The sequence below is a fragment of the Portunus trituberculatus genome, chromosome 30 (genome assembly GCF_017591435.1).
Source record: "Portunus trituberculatus isolate SZX2019 chromosome 30, ASM1759143v1, whole genome shotgun sequence".
NCBI classification, from domain to species: Eukaryota; Metazoa; Arthropoda; class Malacostraca; order Decapoda; family Portunidae; genus Portunus; species Portunus trituberculatus.
Window position 1 is genome coordinate 3,883,830 of NC_059284.1, and position 13,660 is coordinate 3,897,489.

The 13,660-nt window shown below is 41.8% G+C and overlaps 1 protein-coding gene across 3 annotated transcripts in view; it reads left to right on the plus strand.

Annotated features, from left to right (window-relative positions):
- The first annotated feature begins 1,789 nt into the window (after positions 1 to 1,789).
- The window catches only part of LOC123510877, a 14,152-nt gene continuing 2,281 nt past the window's right edge, over positions 1,790 to 13,660 (plus strand). The window contains exons 1-14 of one of the 3 annotated variants that reach the window (XM_045266328.1): positions 1,790 to 1,934; positions 2,444 to 2,684; positions 3,359 to 3,496; positions 4,151 to 4,282; positions 5,663 to 5,723; positions 6,375 to 6,562; positions 7,318 to 7,460; positions 8,256 to 8,423; positions 8,961 to 9,075; positions 9,338 to 9,501; positions 9,739 to 9,834; positions 10,674 to 10,766; positions 11,951 to 12,190; positions 13,609 to 13,660. The exon at positions 13,609 to 13,660 is cut by the window's right edge and continues 131 nt beyond it. In XM_045266328.1, coding sequence (XP_045122263.1) covers positions 2,468 to 2,684; positions 3,359 to 3,496; positions 4,151 to 4,282; positions 5,663 to 5,723; positions 6,375 to 6,562; positions 7,318 to 7,460; positions 8,256 to 8,423; positions 8,961 to 9,075; positions 9,338 to 9,501; positions 9,739 to 9,834; positions 10,674 to 10,766; positions 11,951 to 12,190; positions 13,609 to 13,660 — 1,807 coding nt within the window. In that variant the 5' untranslated portion in view covers positions 1,790 to 1,934; positions 2,444 to 2,467. The other 2 variants (XM_045266330.1, XM_045266329.1) reach the window with 2 other exon arrangements.

Here is a 13,660-nt window from a genome sequence, read left to right on the forward strand (position 1 = left end):
CAAAACACTACACCGACACATTTCACTCAATCAGATAAAAAAAAAAAAACTAACATCGTGAAACAATCCAATCCCTTAAAACAAAGAATCGAACACCATTAAGAAAGAATCAAATTCCATTAAAGAAGAATCAAAACCACGCAACACTGTATTTAGATGGTGTTGTATTCCTATCGAACACCATTAAGAAAGAATCAAATCCCATTAAAGGAGAATCAAAACCCCTTTAATTCCACGCAACACTGTATTTAGATGGTGTTGTATTCCTTTGTTTACTATATTCCCCAACCAGCATTGCTCACCTGTCCTGATACGTAAAGGTGACTAATTAATGCCATGTTTACCTGCTCAGGATGACAATTGTTTCAAGGTACACGATACGATACGATTCTTTTTTCTTCTCTTATTGTGGCTGGGTTTTTTTCTTTTTCTTTTTTTTTTTTTCTTTTTACTTTTTTTTCCAACAATGGCGCAGTTTTGTGGTGTTCTGAGGTCAGTGGCTCGTCAAAACACTGCGTCACTTTACTGAGGTCACCAAGCACCCACAAACACTACGCAGTAATAAACAGTGGTGATGATGATGGTGGTGATGATGGTGGTGGTGGTGATGACAAAAGTAGTGAATTTAATACGAAGCAAATAATGACGATGATGGTGGTGATGGTGATAATTAAAGTAGTGAATTTAATATCAAGCTAATAATGGTGATGATGATGATGGTCGTGGTGGTAGTGATGGTGGTGGTGATGGTAATGGTGACGGTGATGATAATGGAGTGTCTATTTCTTTTTTTTTTTTACTTTTTAGATTTAGTTTTGTTAAGTTTGTGGTGAAAATGTTACTTGGCTGTGTTGCTGTTGTTGTTGTTGTTGTTTTTGTTGTTATTTGATAGTTTGACGCTAATTTCACACCATTAATATACAAAAAAAAGACTCTTTACACACACACACACACACACACACACACACACACCTTTTCCCACCCGCCATAAGCCACACCCTTGACACGACACCCTGCAGGAGACACGCGCCGCTGGAACTTGAGAGTCACCACTGATAGCGCGTGTCAACAATGAGTGCCTCGCGGTGCCAGGGGAGGGTGGCAAGATAAGACCACTGGCACCTGTCCGTCTGTCTGTCTGTCTGTATGTATGTATGTGTGTCTCGTGCTGTTTGTTTCTTGAGATTGGATTACTTTAACACTGAACTAATAAAAGAATTAATTATTTTTTTTTAATGCAAGAGGAAAAAATAATGGTCTTTTTTTATGTAAGAGGGAAATATTAGTGGGTTTTTTATGTAAGTGGGGAAAATTACACTTTTTTTATGTAAGAGGGGAAAACTGATTATTTTTTATGGAGGAGAAGAGTAATGGCCTTTTTTTTATGTAAGAGGGGAAAAGTAAAAAGTAAAACCACGAATATAGGAAGATTTCACATATATTCATCTAATTTATCGTATATTTAAATGGAATAACACTCGAATCAACTAAAACTCACTAACACACTCGAGATATGCTAAAATACATTTGTCTAATCTTGTGTATTTAAATGACGCAACTCTCTCTCTCTCTCTCTCTCTCTCTCTGTCTTGACACGGAGAAGAGGGCGGCGGGTGATGGCTTTTGCGGTGGTGGTGGTGGTGGTGGTGGTGACGGTGATGGTGGTGGTGGTCATGGCCGCGATAAAACAGTGTGATAAACAAGTAAAGTAGGCGTGACTGATTGTGCGAATGTGTGTGTGTGTGTGTGTGTGTGTGTGTGTGTGTGTGTGTGTGTGTGTGTGTGTGTGTGTGTGTGTGATAACCTCCTTCCCTATGCCGTAACGCACTACTGGTTTGTGTATTGGTGATTGTACTGGTGATCAGGGCGCCGCCAGGGGGAGGGGGCGTTGGTGTCACTGTTTGAAGGCTCAGTAGCGGCTCGAGTGTAGAAAGGTGAGCGTTGCCTTGCCCAGTGTTGTGTAATGTGGTGTGTCCATTGGTGACTCCTGGCTCGTAATCTGAAGCGCTCTGGTCTCTCGCCTTCCCTGATTTCTAAAGGCTCCAGTTGAAGATACTCGTGTTTTTAGGAGTATCTTGATTCATTCTGGTGATGGATTGACAAGATTTCTAGTTTGTTAAAAGGAGAAACTGCCTGTACTCTGAAACGCTTTGCTCTTCACCGTCACTGTTTTCAGAGGGTCTAGTTGAAGATACTCTTGTTTTTTTTAGTATTTTCATAGTTCTGGTGATATATTGGCAAGATTTCTGCCTTCAGTACTAGGACACATTTTTACCTTGAGATTTGTGTACGATTAGACCATTTATTGACATTAGGAAGGGTCAGAAGATTAATAGCCAGTCTCCATCATTTTAATCCCCCACATAAGTTTGTGAAGGTATATAAAATCACCAAATAGTAAGCAGAGTGAATACTAATTAACCACTAATCCACCAACACTCAGGACAAGACTCAGGCACTCACCAAGATGACTCCTCGCTGCGGTGTGACTCTGTTGGTGATGGTGGTGGTGGCGGCGGCGCTATTGGGCGAGGTGGCGGCGGTGGAGCGAGGGCCAGCTAACAGAGCCACGAGGATGAAGAACCTGAGGAAATCAAACGTGGACATGAAGGCGCTGAGGGAGAAGTACCTGGCGATGCTTGAGGGAGAAGTCTGTATCCCGAAGCAGCCCTCGCCAACGGACCGTGAGTTACTTTTGGGATTATTTCAATTACACTAAAAGAAAGATTTGAATTACATACAATAAAAACAGCAGGAATTCAAGCATAGAGGAAAGATTAATTGTGTGTGTTTTTAGGATTATCTAATTACATAGACATTTAAAGAAGAGAAGGACATTTAAAGTACGCAGGAAAGAAATAATGGAGTTATTTTAGGATTATTTAGATTACATACACTTAAAGAAGAGAAGGGAAATTTAAGTATAGAGAAAGAAATTATTGAGTTATTTTCTGATTACTTAAATTACATAGACGCAAATTTAGCAAGAGGGAAAAAATAATGAGTGTTATTTTATGAATATTTGAATTAACAAAGACACGCAAAGCAGAAGAGGGAATGTTGAAATGCAGAGGAAGACATGACCTAAAATCCTTCACTGCCCTGCTCCTTCACTCCTTTCCTCCCTCACTCCTTCACTCTCTCACTGCCCTGCTCCTTCACTCCTTTCCTGCCTCACACCTTTCATTCCCTTACTCCTTCACTATCTACTTCCTTCATTCTCTCATCCTTCGTTGCTATACTCCTCACTCATTCACTCTCAATACTTGGATCCTTCACTCTTTCACTTTCTCACTCCTCACTCCTTCAAATTCACTCCCTCGCTCTCACATTCCCACACTCCTTTACTCCCCCACAGCGCCCCTGCCCACCGTGCCTGACTCCTTCATGACACAAGTGGAATTCAATCTCTACTCTAGCGAGATCCAGCAAGTCATTCATGGCGTGGAGATGTATGATGGACCAAGCCGCAGAGGAGTAAACGACTACGATTTTGGTGAGGGGATGAAGGAAAGGGAAAAAAAAGGAAGGGAAAAGGGAATTATTGTGTTCTTCTGTCATTATTGCTGTTTTTATTCCTTTTACTAAGGGAAATGAAGGAAAGGGGAAATGGAAGGGAAAAAGGGAAAGAAAGTTGTATGTCTTCGTGTGTTTTCATTATTGTTTTCTTTTTTTTCATTGATTTTGATTTAAGTGAGGAAAAATGAAAGGAAGAAAGAAAAAAATGGGAAAAAAGGAAAATAAGGGAAAAAAGGAAGAAAAGAGAAATGAAAGTGAAAGAAAATTGTGTTTCTTCATGTGTTCTTGATTTTCGTTGTTTTTATTTCTTTTTACTTAAATTTGGGTGAGGAAAACACAGGAAAGGGAAACAGGAGAAGGGAAATGAAAAGAAAATAAAGGAAGGGAAAGAAAGGAATCTCTCTCTCTCTCTCTCTCTCTCTCTCTCTCTCTCTCTCTCTCTCTCTCTGCTGTGTGTGTGCCTGTCTGTCTGTCTGTCTGTCTGTCTGTCTGTCTGTCTGTCTGTCTCTCTCTCTCTCTCTCTCTCTCTCTCTCTCTCTCTCTCTCTCTCTCTCTCTCTCTCTCTCTCCCTCTCCCTCTCCTCTCCTCTCTCCTCTCCCCTCCCTCACTCTCTCTCTCTCTCCCGTGACAGGCGCAGGTGTGGTGCTGACCCGGCCTTACCTGAAGAGAGAGGAGATTCACTACAACCACAACATGGACGAGGCTCTTTTTATCAAGTCAGACGATCCTTGCATTATTACTGGCGAGGAAGGCTGTGATATCTGTGAGTCTTTGAAGGTTTGGGTGTTCTGTGGGTCTTGGCGTCAAATTTGGGGTGTTCTGTGGATCTTGGGTCAAATTTGGGGTATTTGTGTGAGTTTTTAGGTTAATTTCAGGTGTTTTTGAGGGTTTTGGATAATTTGAGGTTTTTCTGTTTTTTTGGGTTTATTTGAGGTGTTTTTCTGTTTTTGGGTCGATTTGAGGTGTTTCTGACGGTGTTTGGGTTAATTTGAGGTGTTTTTGAGGGTTTTTGGATAATTTGAGGTGTTTTTGAGAGTTTTGGATAATTATTGTGGGTTTGGGGTCAATTTGTGTGTATTTTTGTGTGTTTTTGGATAATATTTTGGGTCTAGGTTCAGTTTGTGTGTGTTTTTGTGTGTTTTTTCGGTGTTTTTGTTTTAAGTGTTTATTGTGGATTTTGGATCAGTTTCGGATGATTTTCTGCGTTTTGGGTCATTTGGGGCTGTTTTTCTGTGTTTTGGATCATTTTGGGCTGTTTTTCTGTGTTTTGGGTCATTTGGGGCTGTTTTTCTGTTTTGGATCATTTGGGGCTGTTTTCCTGTGTTTTGGGTCATTTGGGGCTGTTTTTCTGTGTTTTGGGTCATTTTGGGCTGTTTTTCTAGGTTTGGGTAATTTTGGGCTGTTTTTGTGAGATTTGTGCCAATTTTGTGGTGTTTCGTGACTCTTACTTGTGATTTTGCTATAATTTCGTGACTTTATTCGTGTTCGTTCTATTATTCATAGCATTTTCGTCATGTTCGTGTTTTCGTGACTTTTCCTCATGTTTGTGCTGAGAACTCGTCACTCTTTATTCATGTTCTGATAATTCGTCATTTTCATTTGATTTTTGTAGTGTTTTCTAAGGTTGTCACTTTCATTAATCGTGCTGGTGTTTCGTGACTTTTACTCACGTTTGTGCTGAGAACTTAGACACTTTTTATCATGTTCCTGCTGAGAGCTAGTCACTTTCACTTTATTTTTGTAGTGTTTTCTGTGGTTGTCACTTTCATTAATCGTTTTGTGACTTTTACTCATGTTTATTCATGTTTGTTCTGTTCATCACTTTTTATTCATGTTCCTGCTGATAATTCGTCACTTTCATTTGATTTTTGTAGTGTGGTTGTCACTTTCATTAATCGTTCTGCTGTTCCGTGACTTTTACTCATGTTTGTGCTGAAAACTCGCCACTTTTTATTCATTTACTTCCTGATAATTCGTCACTTTCATTTCATTTTTGTAGTGTGGTTGTCACTTTCATTAATCGCTCTGCTGTTCCGTGACTTTTACTCATATTTGTGCTGAAAACTCGTCACTTTTAAATCGTATTCCTGCTGATAACGCGTCACTCTTATTTGTGTCTTAATGCTCCTTCCTTTACACTCAGCCAAACACTGCACGGCGGGGAAGATAAAGGACATGAACGCTGAACTGCAGGAAATATTTGGGTAAGCTATCAAACCTCACCTCACTTAACCTAACCTAACCTTTCCTGTAACCAAACACACTCTAGAGCTGAGTGAATAGGAGCTTTTAAAAGAAGGTTAGATAAGTTCATGGATGAGGATGATAGATGGAATTAGATAGCTTAAACACACTGGGACTGCCTCGTATAGCCCTGGCGACCTCTTGCAGCTTCCCTCTTTTCTTATGGTACCTAACCTATCCTATCCTAACCTAACCTAACCTAACCCAACCCAGTCCAGCCCAACCTATACTAACTCAAACCAAATCTACCCAAAGAGATAGATAGATAGATAGATAGATAGATAGATAGAGAGAGAGAGAGAGAGAGAGAGAGAGAGAGAGAGAGAGAGAGAGAGAGAGAGAGAGAGAGAGAGAGAGAGAGAGAGAGAGAGAGAGAGAGAGAGAGAGAAAAAGAGATAGAAACAGAGATAGAAAAAAACAGAGACAGAAAAAAGAAACAGAAAGAAACGAAGAGACAGAGAGAAAGAGAGACAGATAGAGAGACACAGAAAGACAGAGAAACACAAGCAGAGATAGAAATAGACAAAAAGACAGACAAACAGAAAAATCGTAACACACCACACAACACCTCTCACCGCCCGTCTCTTCTCCTTCCGTTTCCCCTTCTTCAGTATCGTGGACACCAGTGGCGGCGGGGAGTTCATGGGGGCGATGGGGCTTATGGAATTTGGGCCTTATTTCAACTACACCTACTACGGGGATGAGGTGTGTCGGGGGGCGAGGTGTCAGGTCTTTACTGCCTGTATTAATAAACCAGAGGAGGGCAACACAAGCCTTCTCTATTCGTATTACTGGACAAGTAAGTGTTGCTGTTTGTGTGTTTGTGTTCCTGTGTTGTTGTTTTTTTTTATGGACCGGAAGTTGTCAAAAGGGCAACACATAAAAAAAAAGGTAAAAGGCCCACTTGATTGCCAGTTCCCTAAAAGATTAAGAGAGTTAGCCAAAATTCTGGGAGAAATGTCTTGAAATCTCCTTTATGTTGTTATTAATCTCTTCAGTACCATGATGCGTTTTCATATTCACTCTGCTTACTATTTGGTGATTTGAAACAGCTTCACAAACTCATGTGGGGGATTAAAATAGTGAAAACTGTGGCTATTAATCTTCTGACCTCCATAAGCTCTTCCTAATGTCAATAAAATTATCTAATCTACACAAAATTCAAGGTAAAAAATGTGTCCCAGTACTGAGGTGTTAATCAGCCTGTTAACTCTCTCAGTGGGTGTTTACAAGCTGGGGACAAGAAGGGAGGAATAATGTAGGTAGATAAAGGTGATTGATTTTACGCCTGTTCTTAATATCTATCATTTTTATACCTTTCCTGTGCTATGTAACGACTCAAAACACGGAAATTAATGTACGAGGGTCTTTAAAATCTAGAAATAGTTTTGCAGTAGAACGATAATTAATATGATTGTGTCTGTGTTCTTAATAATCATCGTTTTAATCTATTTTTTCATCATACATAAGATTCAAAACGATGTAATCTCTCTCTCTCTCTCTCTCTCTCTCTCTCTCTCTCTCTCTCTCTCTCTCTCTCTCTCTCTCTCTCAGCTGATGACTGGAACGTACAAAACAATGGCAAACCTGTTCCAATGTATGTTGACATCATGGACACCATGAAAAACGGCTTCATCCTTCATGTGGAGTTCTTTGACTTCAGAAGGGAGTGGATACCTGCCCTGGATGAGCTTGAGGTGGGCAGGTGGAGTGATAGTGGAGAGTGGAGGAGAGCGAGAGAGGGTTGGAGGGAGAGAGGACTGAAAACACGTGGATATTGAAAGGAAAGCAATGAAAGGAAGGAAAATGTGTGTGTGTGTGTGTGTGTGTGTGTGTGTGTTCACTGTTCACTGTTTGATCTGCTGCAGTCTCTGACGAGACAGCCAGACGTTACCCTACGGAACGAGCTCAGAGCTCATTATTTCCGATCTTGGGATAGGCCTGAGACCAGGCACACACCACACACCGGGACAACAAGGTCACAACACCTCGATTTACATCCCGTACCTACTCACTGCTAGGTGAACAGGGGCTACACGTGAAAGGAGACACACCCAAATATCTCCACCCGGCCGGGGAATCGAACCCCGGTCATCTGGCTTGTGAAGCCAGCGCTCTAACCACTGAGCTACCGGGCCGTGTGTGTGTGTGTGTGTGTGTGTGTGTGTGTGTGTGTGTGTGTGTGTGTGTGTGTGTGAGTGAAAAGCAGGAGAGAGTAAGAGGGAGAGAAGAAAACGCTAAAAAAACACGAAAAAATGAAAAGAAGAACAAAAACAAAGAAAAACTGTAGAGAGTGTGACTGTGTGTGTGTCCACCTCCTTCACCACCTCCTTCATCACCTCCTTCACCTACTCCTTCACCATCTCCTTCACCACCTCCTTCACCACCTCCCTCACCATCACCTTCACCACCTCCTTCACCATCACCTTCACCACCTCCTTCATCTACTCCTTCGCCGTCTCCTTCACCACCTCCTTCACCTACTCCTTCAGCCCCCAGTGGACGTGTTCTGCGAGGGTCGAGTCAGCTACCTGGACCCACCCAAACCAATTGAACACTTCTACTACAAGTCAGAACAAGTTGGAGGCATGAACGTGGTGGTTCCAGATGGCCAGGGCGGGACGGAGAGTGTTCACCTAAGAGCCATGTTCCCGCAGGAGGTGAGGTGTGGTAAGGTGTGGGGGTGTGTATTTCAGGTGTGGGTGTAAGATGTGGTAAGGTGTGGGAGTGTGTGGGTAAGGTGTGGTTGTGTGTGGTGGTGTGTGGGGTGAGGTGCGCGGGACAGGTGTGGGGGACAAATGTGTGGGCAGGTATAGACTCATGTGGTTGATGTTGCTGGTGGTGGTGGTGGTGGTTGTTGTGGTGGTGGTGGTTGTTGTGGTGGTGGTGGTGGGGGTGGTGATTTTGTTGTTGTTATTACTATAACTAACCCTTCCTGCTACAAAAACAACAACAAGAACAACAACAACAACTACTACTACTACTACTATTACTACTACAACTACTACTACTTTTACTACTACTACTACTACAACTACTACTACAACAACAACTACAACTACTACAACAACTACTACTACAACAACAACAACTACTACTACAACTAATTATCCATCCACGTTTTCTTTGACTCTCACCACCTCACGACCCCCACCACCACCACTACCACCACCACAACCCCCTGTTATGCTTTCCAGGAATGGTATGACTATGAAATGAAAATCTCCCGGGTGGATTACGTGCCTTTCTTCATCTACGGCGCTGACAGACGCTTCGAAAACCTGACCCAGCGAGTATTAGACTTTAACCAAGGTAAGACCAACGAACACACGCATAACAAGAAAAATATAAGTAAATCAAAATAGTGGTAAACATTCTGACACAATTCCGCGCCTCACACCACCTTCATTATTCTCAAAGGGGTCTAGTTGAAGTGACACGGGTTTTTTTAAGAGTGACATGATTTCTGCATTGTCAACAGGATAAATACTCTTTTCAAAGGGGTCTAGTTGAAGTGACACAGGTTTCCCCTCGAAGTTGATATGCCTAAAGATATGACTACTGTTTCCCTTAGATTTGATGTACCAGGTGAGGCCGCGGCTGAACACCTGCAAGATCTCACCAATTAACACCAATATCACCTGGGGGGACGTGGAGGTGGGGGAGGATGGCTCAATTCACATGATGAGCCCTTGGAACTGGGATAAAGTCTCGGAAACAATGCAGTATAATGGACAGGTGAGGTGCCATGGTACAGTGTGGGTGCCATGGTAAAGTGTCTGAGGTGCCATGCTACATCAAGAAATTTGTCTTGTCTTTCGCTAATTCTTCACTAATCTTTAAGGGCGCCAGCATTTCAAGTGAGCATTTTTTTCTCTTTCTTTTATCAATCTTTTGTTGTCCTTGGCTGGTTTCCCTCTTGCATAAAAAAGAAAAACAATACAACACTAACCTGTGACCCGCCTCTCCCCGCAGCACTGGGAGCGAGGCATGACCGCTGACGTGTGGGTCGGGGTGAAGCCAAACCCAACAGTGAAGGTGAACGAGACGATTGTGTGGTACTTCGCCTCGGTAAGTCCTCGCATGCCTGGAATATGAAAAGTAAAGAAAATGAGCTTCCTTCACCTTCTTCACTTGCTTCCTTCCTTCTAAATGTCTCGAATATAAAGAATAATGGTAGAAAAATGCCTCTTGTGCCTCGAATATGAAGGAAAATGATAGAAAATGAGCTAGCTTCCTTCACCTTCTTCATTTCATTCCTTCCTTCTAAATGTCTATCTTCTCGAATATCTCTTGTGCCTCGAATATGAAGGAAAATGATAGAAAATGAGCTATCGTCTATCGTGTCTCGAATATACAGAAAAATAATGGTAGGAAAATGACTCTTGTGCCTTGAATATGAAGGAAAATGATAGAAAATAAACTTCTTTCACCTTCTAGATGATAAAAATGAGCTTCTTTCATGTCCAAATGTTTATTGTGGCTCGAAAATGAAGGATAATGACAAAAATGTGCTTCTTTCACTTTCTAAATAGTTTTTCTCCTCGAATATGAAAGGAAATTATTGAAATGGGCTCCCTTCATCTTCTAAAAGTCTCTTGTGTCTCGAAAATGAGTGAAAATGAGCTCCTTCATCTTCTAATATCTCTTGTACTTCAAAAAATGAATGAAAATGAGTTTCCTTCATCTTCTAAGTGTCTCTTCTGCCTGGAATATGAAGGAAAATGATGGAAAATGACATTCTTTATCTCCTGAGTGTCTTCTGTGCCAGGAATATGAAGAGGCAATAAAAGTAACAGCTTTTGCTTGAAGACAATACTGAAAATAGAAAGACCTTGAAAATTTACATAAATTACTGCAATAAATATCAGTTTTCTTTGATATTACCCGTTTTCTTTCTCTCCCGACAGCCTTTCACTAATGATATCTTGGCCAGGGACACTGCAATCAGCTTCCCCACATTGGACAAGGTTCCCATCAAGCTGGAGAAGTATCTAAGCTTCGTAAGTAATGTATGGGAGGTCAGGTATTCCAAAACACTATAGGCACATATACAGAAACCCTTTGCTCTCTCACTAAGACTATTCCAAGGCCACAGAGATGACTACAGGGGTTTTCAAGAGTGTTTCTCCAGTTTATAATGGAGAAATCTTGTCACTCTGCCTCTAGAACAAGAACACTTTACACACCTTAAAAAACACTATTCTCTCACCACGACTGTTTTCCAAGGCCACAGAAATGACTAACGGGGTTTTCAAGAGTGTTTTTCCAGTTAATAATGCAGAAATCTTGTCACTCTGCCTCTAGAACCGTAACAACACCTTAAAAATTATATTGTCTCTCATCATGACTGTTTTCCAAGGCCACAGAGATGATTAGCGGGGTTTTCAAGAGTGTTTCTCCAGTTAATAATGCAAAAATCTTGTCAATCTGCCTCTAGAAACATAAAAACACCTTAAACAACTCGTGCACATTTAAATAAACTCTCTTGAAAGAAGTGTTTGCAAATACGGGCTTATAAAATTTAAAAACAATCGCATCTGAAGTGACTCGGGTTTTCAAGGGTGTTGTATTCATCTTAGCCTTCTTTTTTATGTTTCAAGTAATAATATGAAGATTTCTCATTATCAGCAGAAGAAACACTCATGAGACCCCAGTTAATTATCTGAAAAAAACAAGAAAAAGTAAGGAAATCAAGAAAACAACAACATTTAACCACTTAACACTACCACAAACAAAACTGACCCTAAAAAAATCTCACGTTTTCAGGCTAACCATCTGAAAAACTGGAAAAAAAGCAAGAAAAACAAAGAAAACAACACATGCAGCCATTTAGTACTCTCTCTCTCTCTCTCTCTCTCTCTCTCTCTCTCTCTCTCTCTCTCTCTCTAACACAGTACCCCACCTATCATTATAAAACAAGGCCGCCGTGGTACAGTGGAACCATGCGTGCTTTGGGGTCCGAGGGGTCTCCAAGCGCACGGGTTTAAATCCTGTCCGCGGTCCGAGTGTAGGTTGGGCTTCCTCACTCGGGGCAACGGTTTCCTAGCGGGTGGGCTTTCAGATAGGAGGTACACCAAAAAGTACCCGCTTTAGCCCAGAAATTCCGTGAAAAGCCCACATGGTAAAAATAATAAATAAAATATAAAAAATTAATCTCGCCATAGAACACTCCTCACATTTCCAGGCTGAGGGGTTGCCACATGTCATCTACCACGTGTACAACTTCGAGGGGATCATACCTCTCACACACAACCACGACGTGTCACTCTGCTTCAAACACAACCAGATGAGACACTTCACCTTCGACCTGCCCGCAAACGCCCTCGAGAAGAGCCTATACCTTCGCGAGAACCTCAAGTATGCTATAGTGGGTGCCCTGGCGGAGGCTGGCAGCGTGTCCCCCATTAGGATCAACAGACTGGAGGTGAGGGCCAATAAAACCTATCTTTTTTTGTAAGTAAGGGCCCACAATGTATCTTTTTTGCAGGTGAAAGACCACAATTTGCATGCCTCCCCTCCTCCTGCGCCCTCGCTGTACAAGGCTTTATTCTTTCTCTCCTCTCACACCTATTCTGTCCACCTCCCTAATGCAGGAGTTAACCAGTACTCTCAATCATTCACCACTATTCTGTCCACCTCTCTAATGCAAGAGTTAACTAGTACTCTCAATCATTCACCACTATTCTGTCCACCTCTCTAATGCAGGAGTTAACCAGTACTCTCAATCATTCACCACTATTCTGTCCACCTCTCTAATGCAGGAGTTAACCAGTACTCTCAATCATTCACCACTATTCTGTCCACCTCTCTAATGCAGGAGTTAACCAGTACTCTCAATCATTCACCACTATTCTGTCCACCTCTCTAATGCAGGAGTTAACCAGTACTCTCAATCATTCACCACTATTCTGTCCACCTCTCTAATGCAGGAGTTAACCAGTACTCTCAATCATTCACCACTATTCTGTCCACCTCTCTAATGCAGGAGTTAACCAGTACTCTCAATCATTCACCACTATTCTGTCCACCTCTCTAATGCAGGAGTTAACCAGTACTCTCAATCATTCACCACTATTCTGTCCACCTCTCTAATGCAGGAGTTAACCAGTATTCTCAATCATTCAAACCTTTCTCTAGTAAACTCTGGAACTCCCTGCCTGCTTCTGTATTTCCATCTTCCTACGACTTGACTTCATTTAAGAGGGAGGTTTCAAGACATTTGTCCCTAACTTTTGGCTAACTCTATCTATCTTCAAGGGAACTGGCAATCAAGTGGGCCTTTTATTTATTCATTTTTGTTGCCCTTGGCCTGCGTCCCCAAAAAATCTCTTTTCTTACACTCTCTTCTCTTCTCACTCACTTTCTCTAAGCTCGCTCACTTTAAAGAAAAAAATGCTTGTGTTCTTTTTAAGTAAGACGGAAAGTTGGTCAAGGATGATATACAAAACAAGGCCCACTTAGTTGCTAATCCTCTTGCAGGTCCGAGATAGCCAAAAGAAAAGGATAAATGTCTTGAAACCTCCCTATTAAATGAATTCAAGTCACAGGAAGTTGGAAATACAGAAGCAGGCAGGGAGGGGAAGGAGGAAGGGAAGGAGGGGATGGGGGAAGGGAAGAAAGGAGGGAGGGGAAGGGGGAAGGGAAAGAAGGAAGCGGGAAGGGAATGCAATAGCTAAGTCACTCGTATAGATGAATAGATAACAATGAATGAGTGAATGAAGAATGAAGGAATAAATACACACATGAATCGATAAACGCAATAAACAACTAAACTATTCGAAGCTTCACTCACATTTCGAACACTCAAACCTCTTCTTCCTCTTCCTCTTCCTCTTCCTGCAGCTGAACAAGACCAAGGAGGCGGTACAGGTTCTCTTCACCCTGCTGGAGAAAC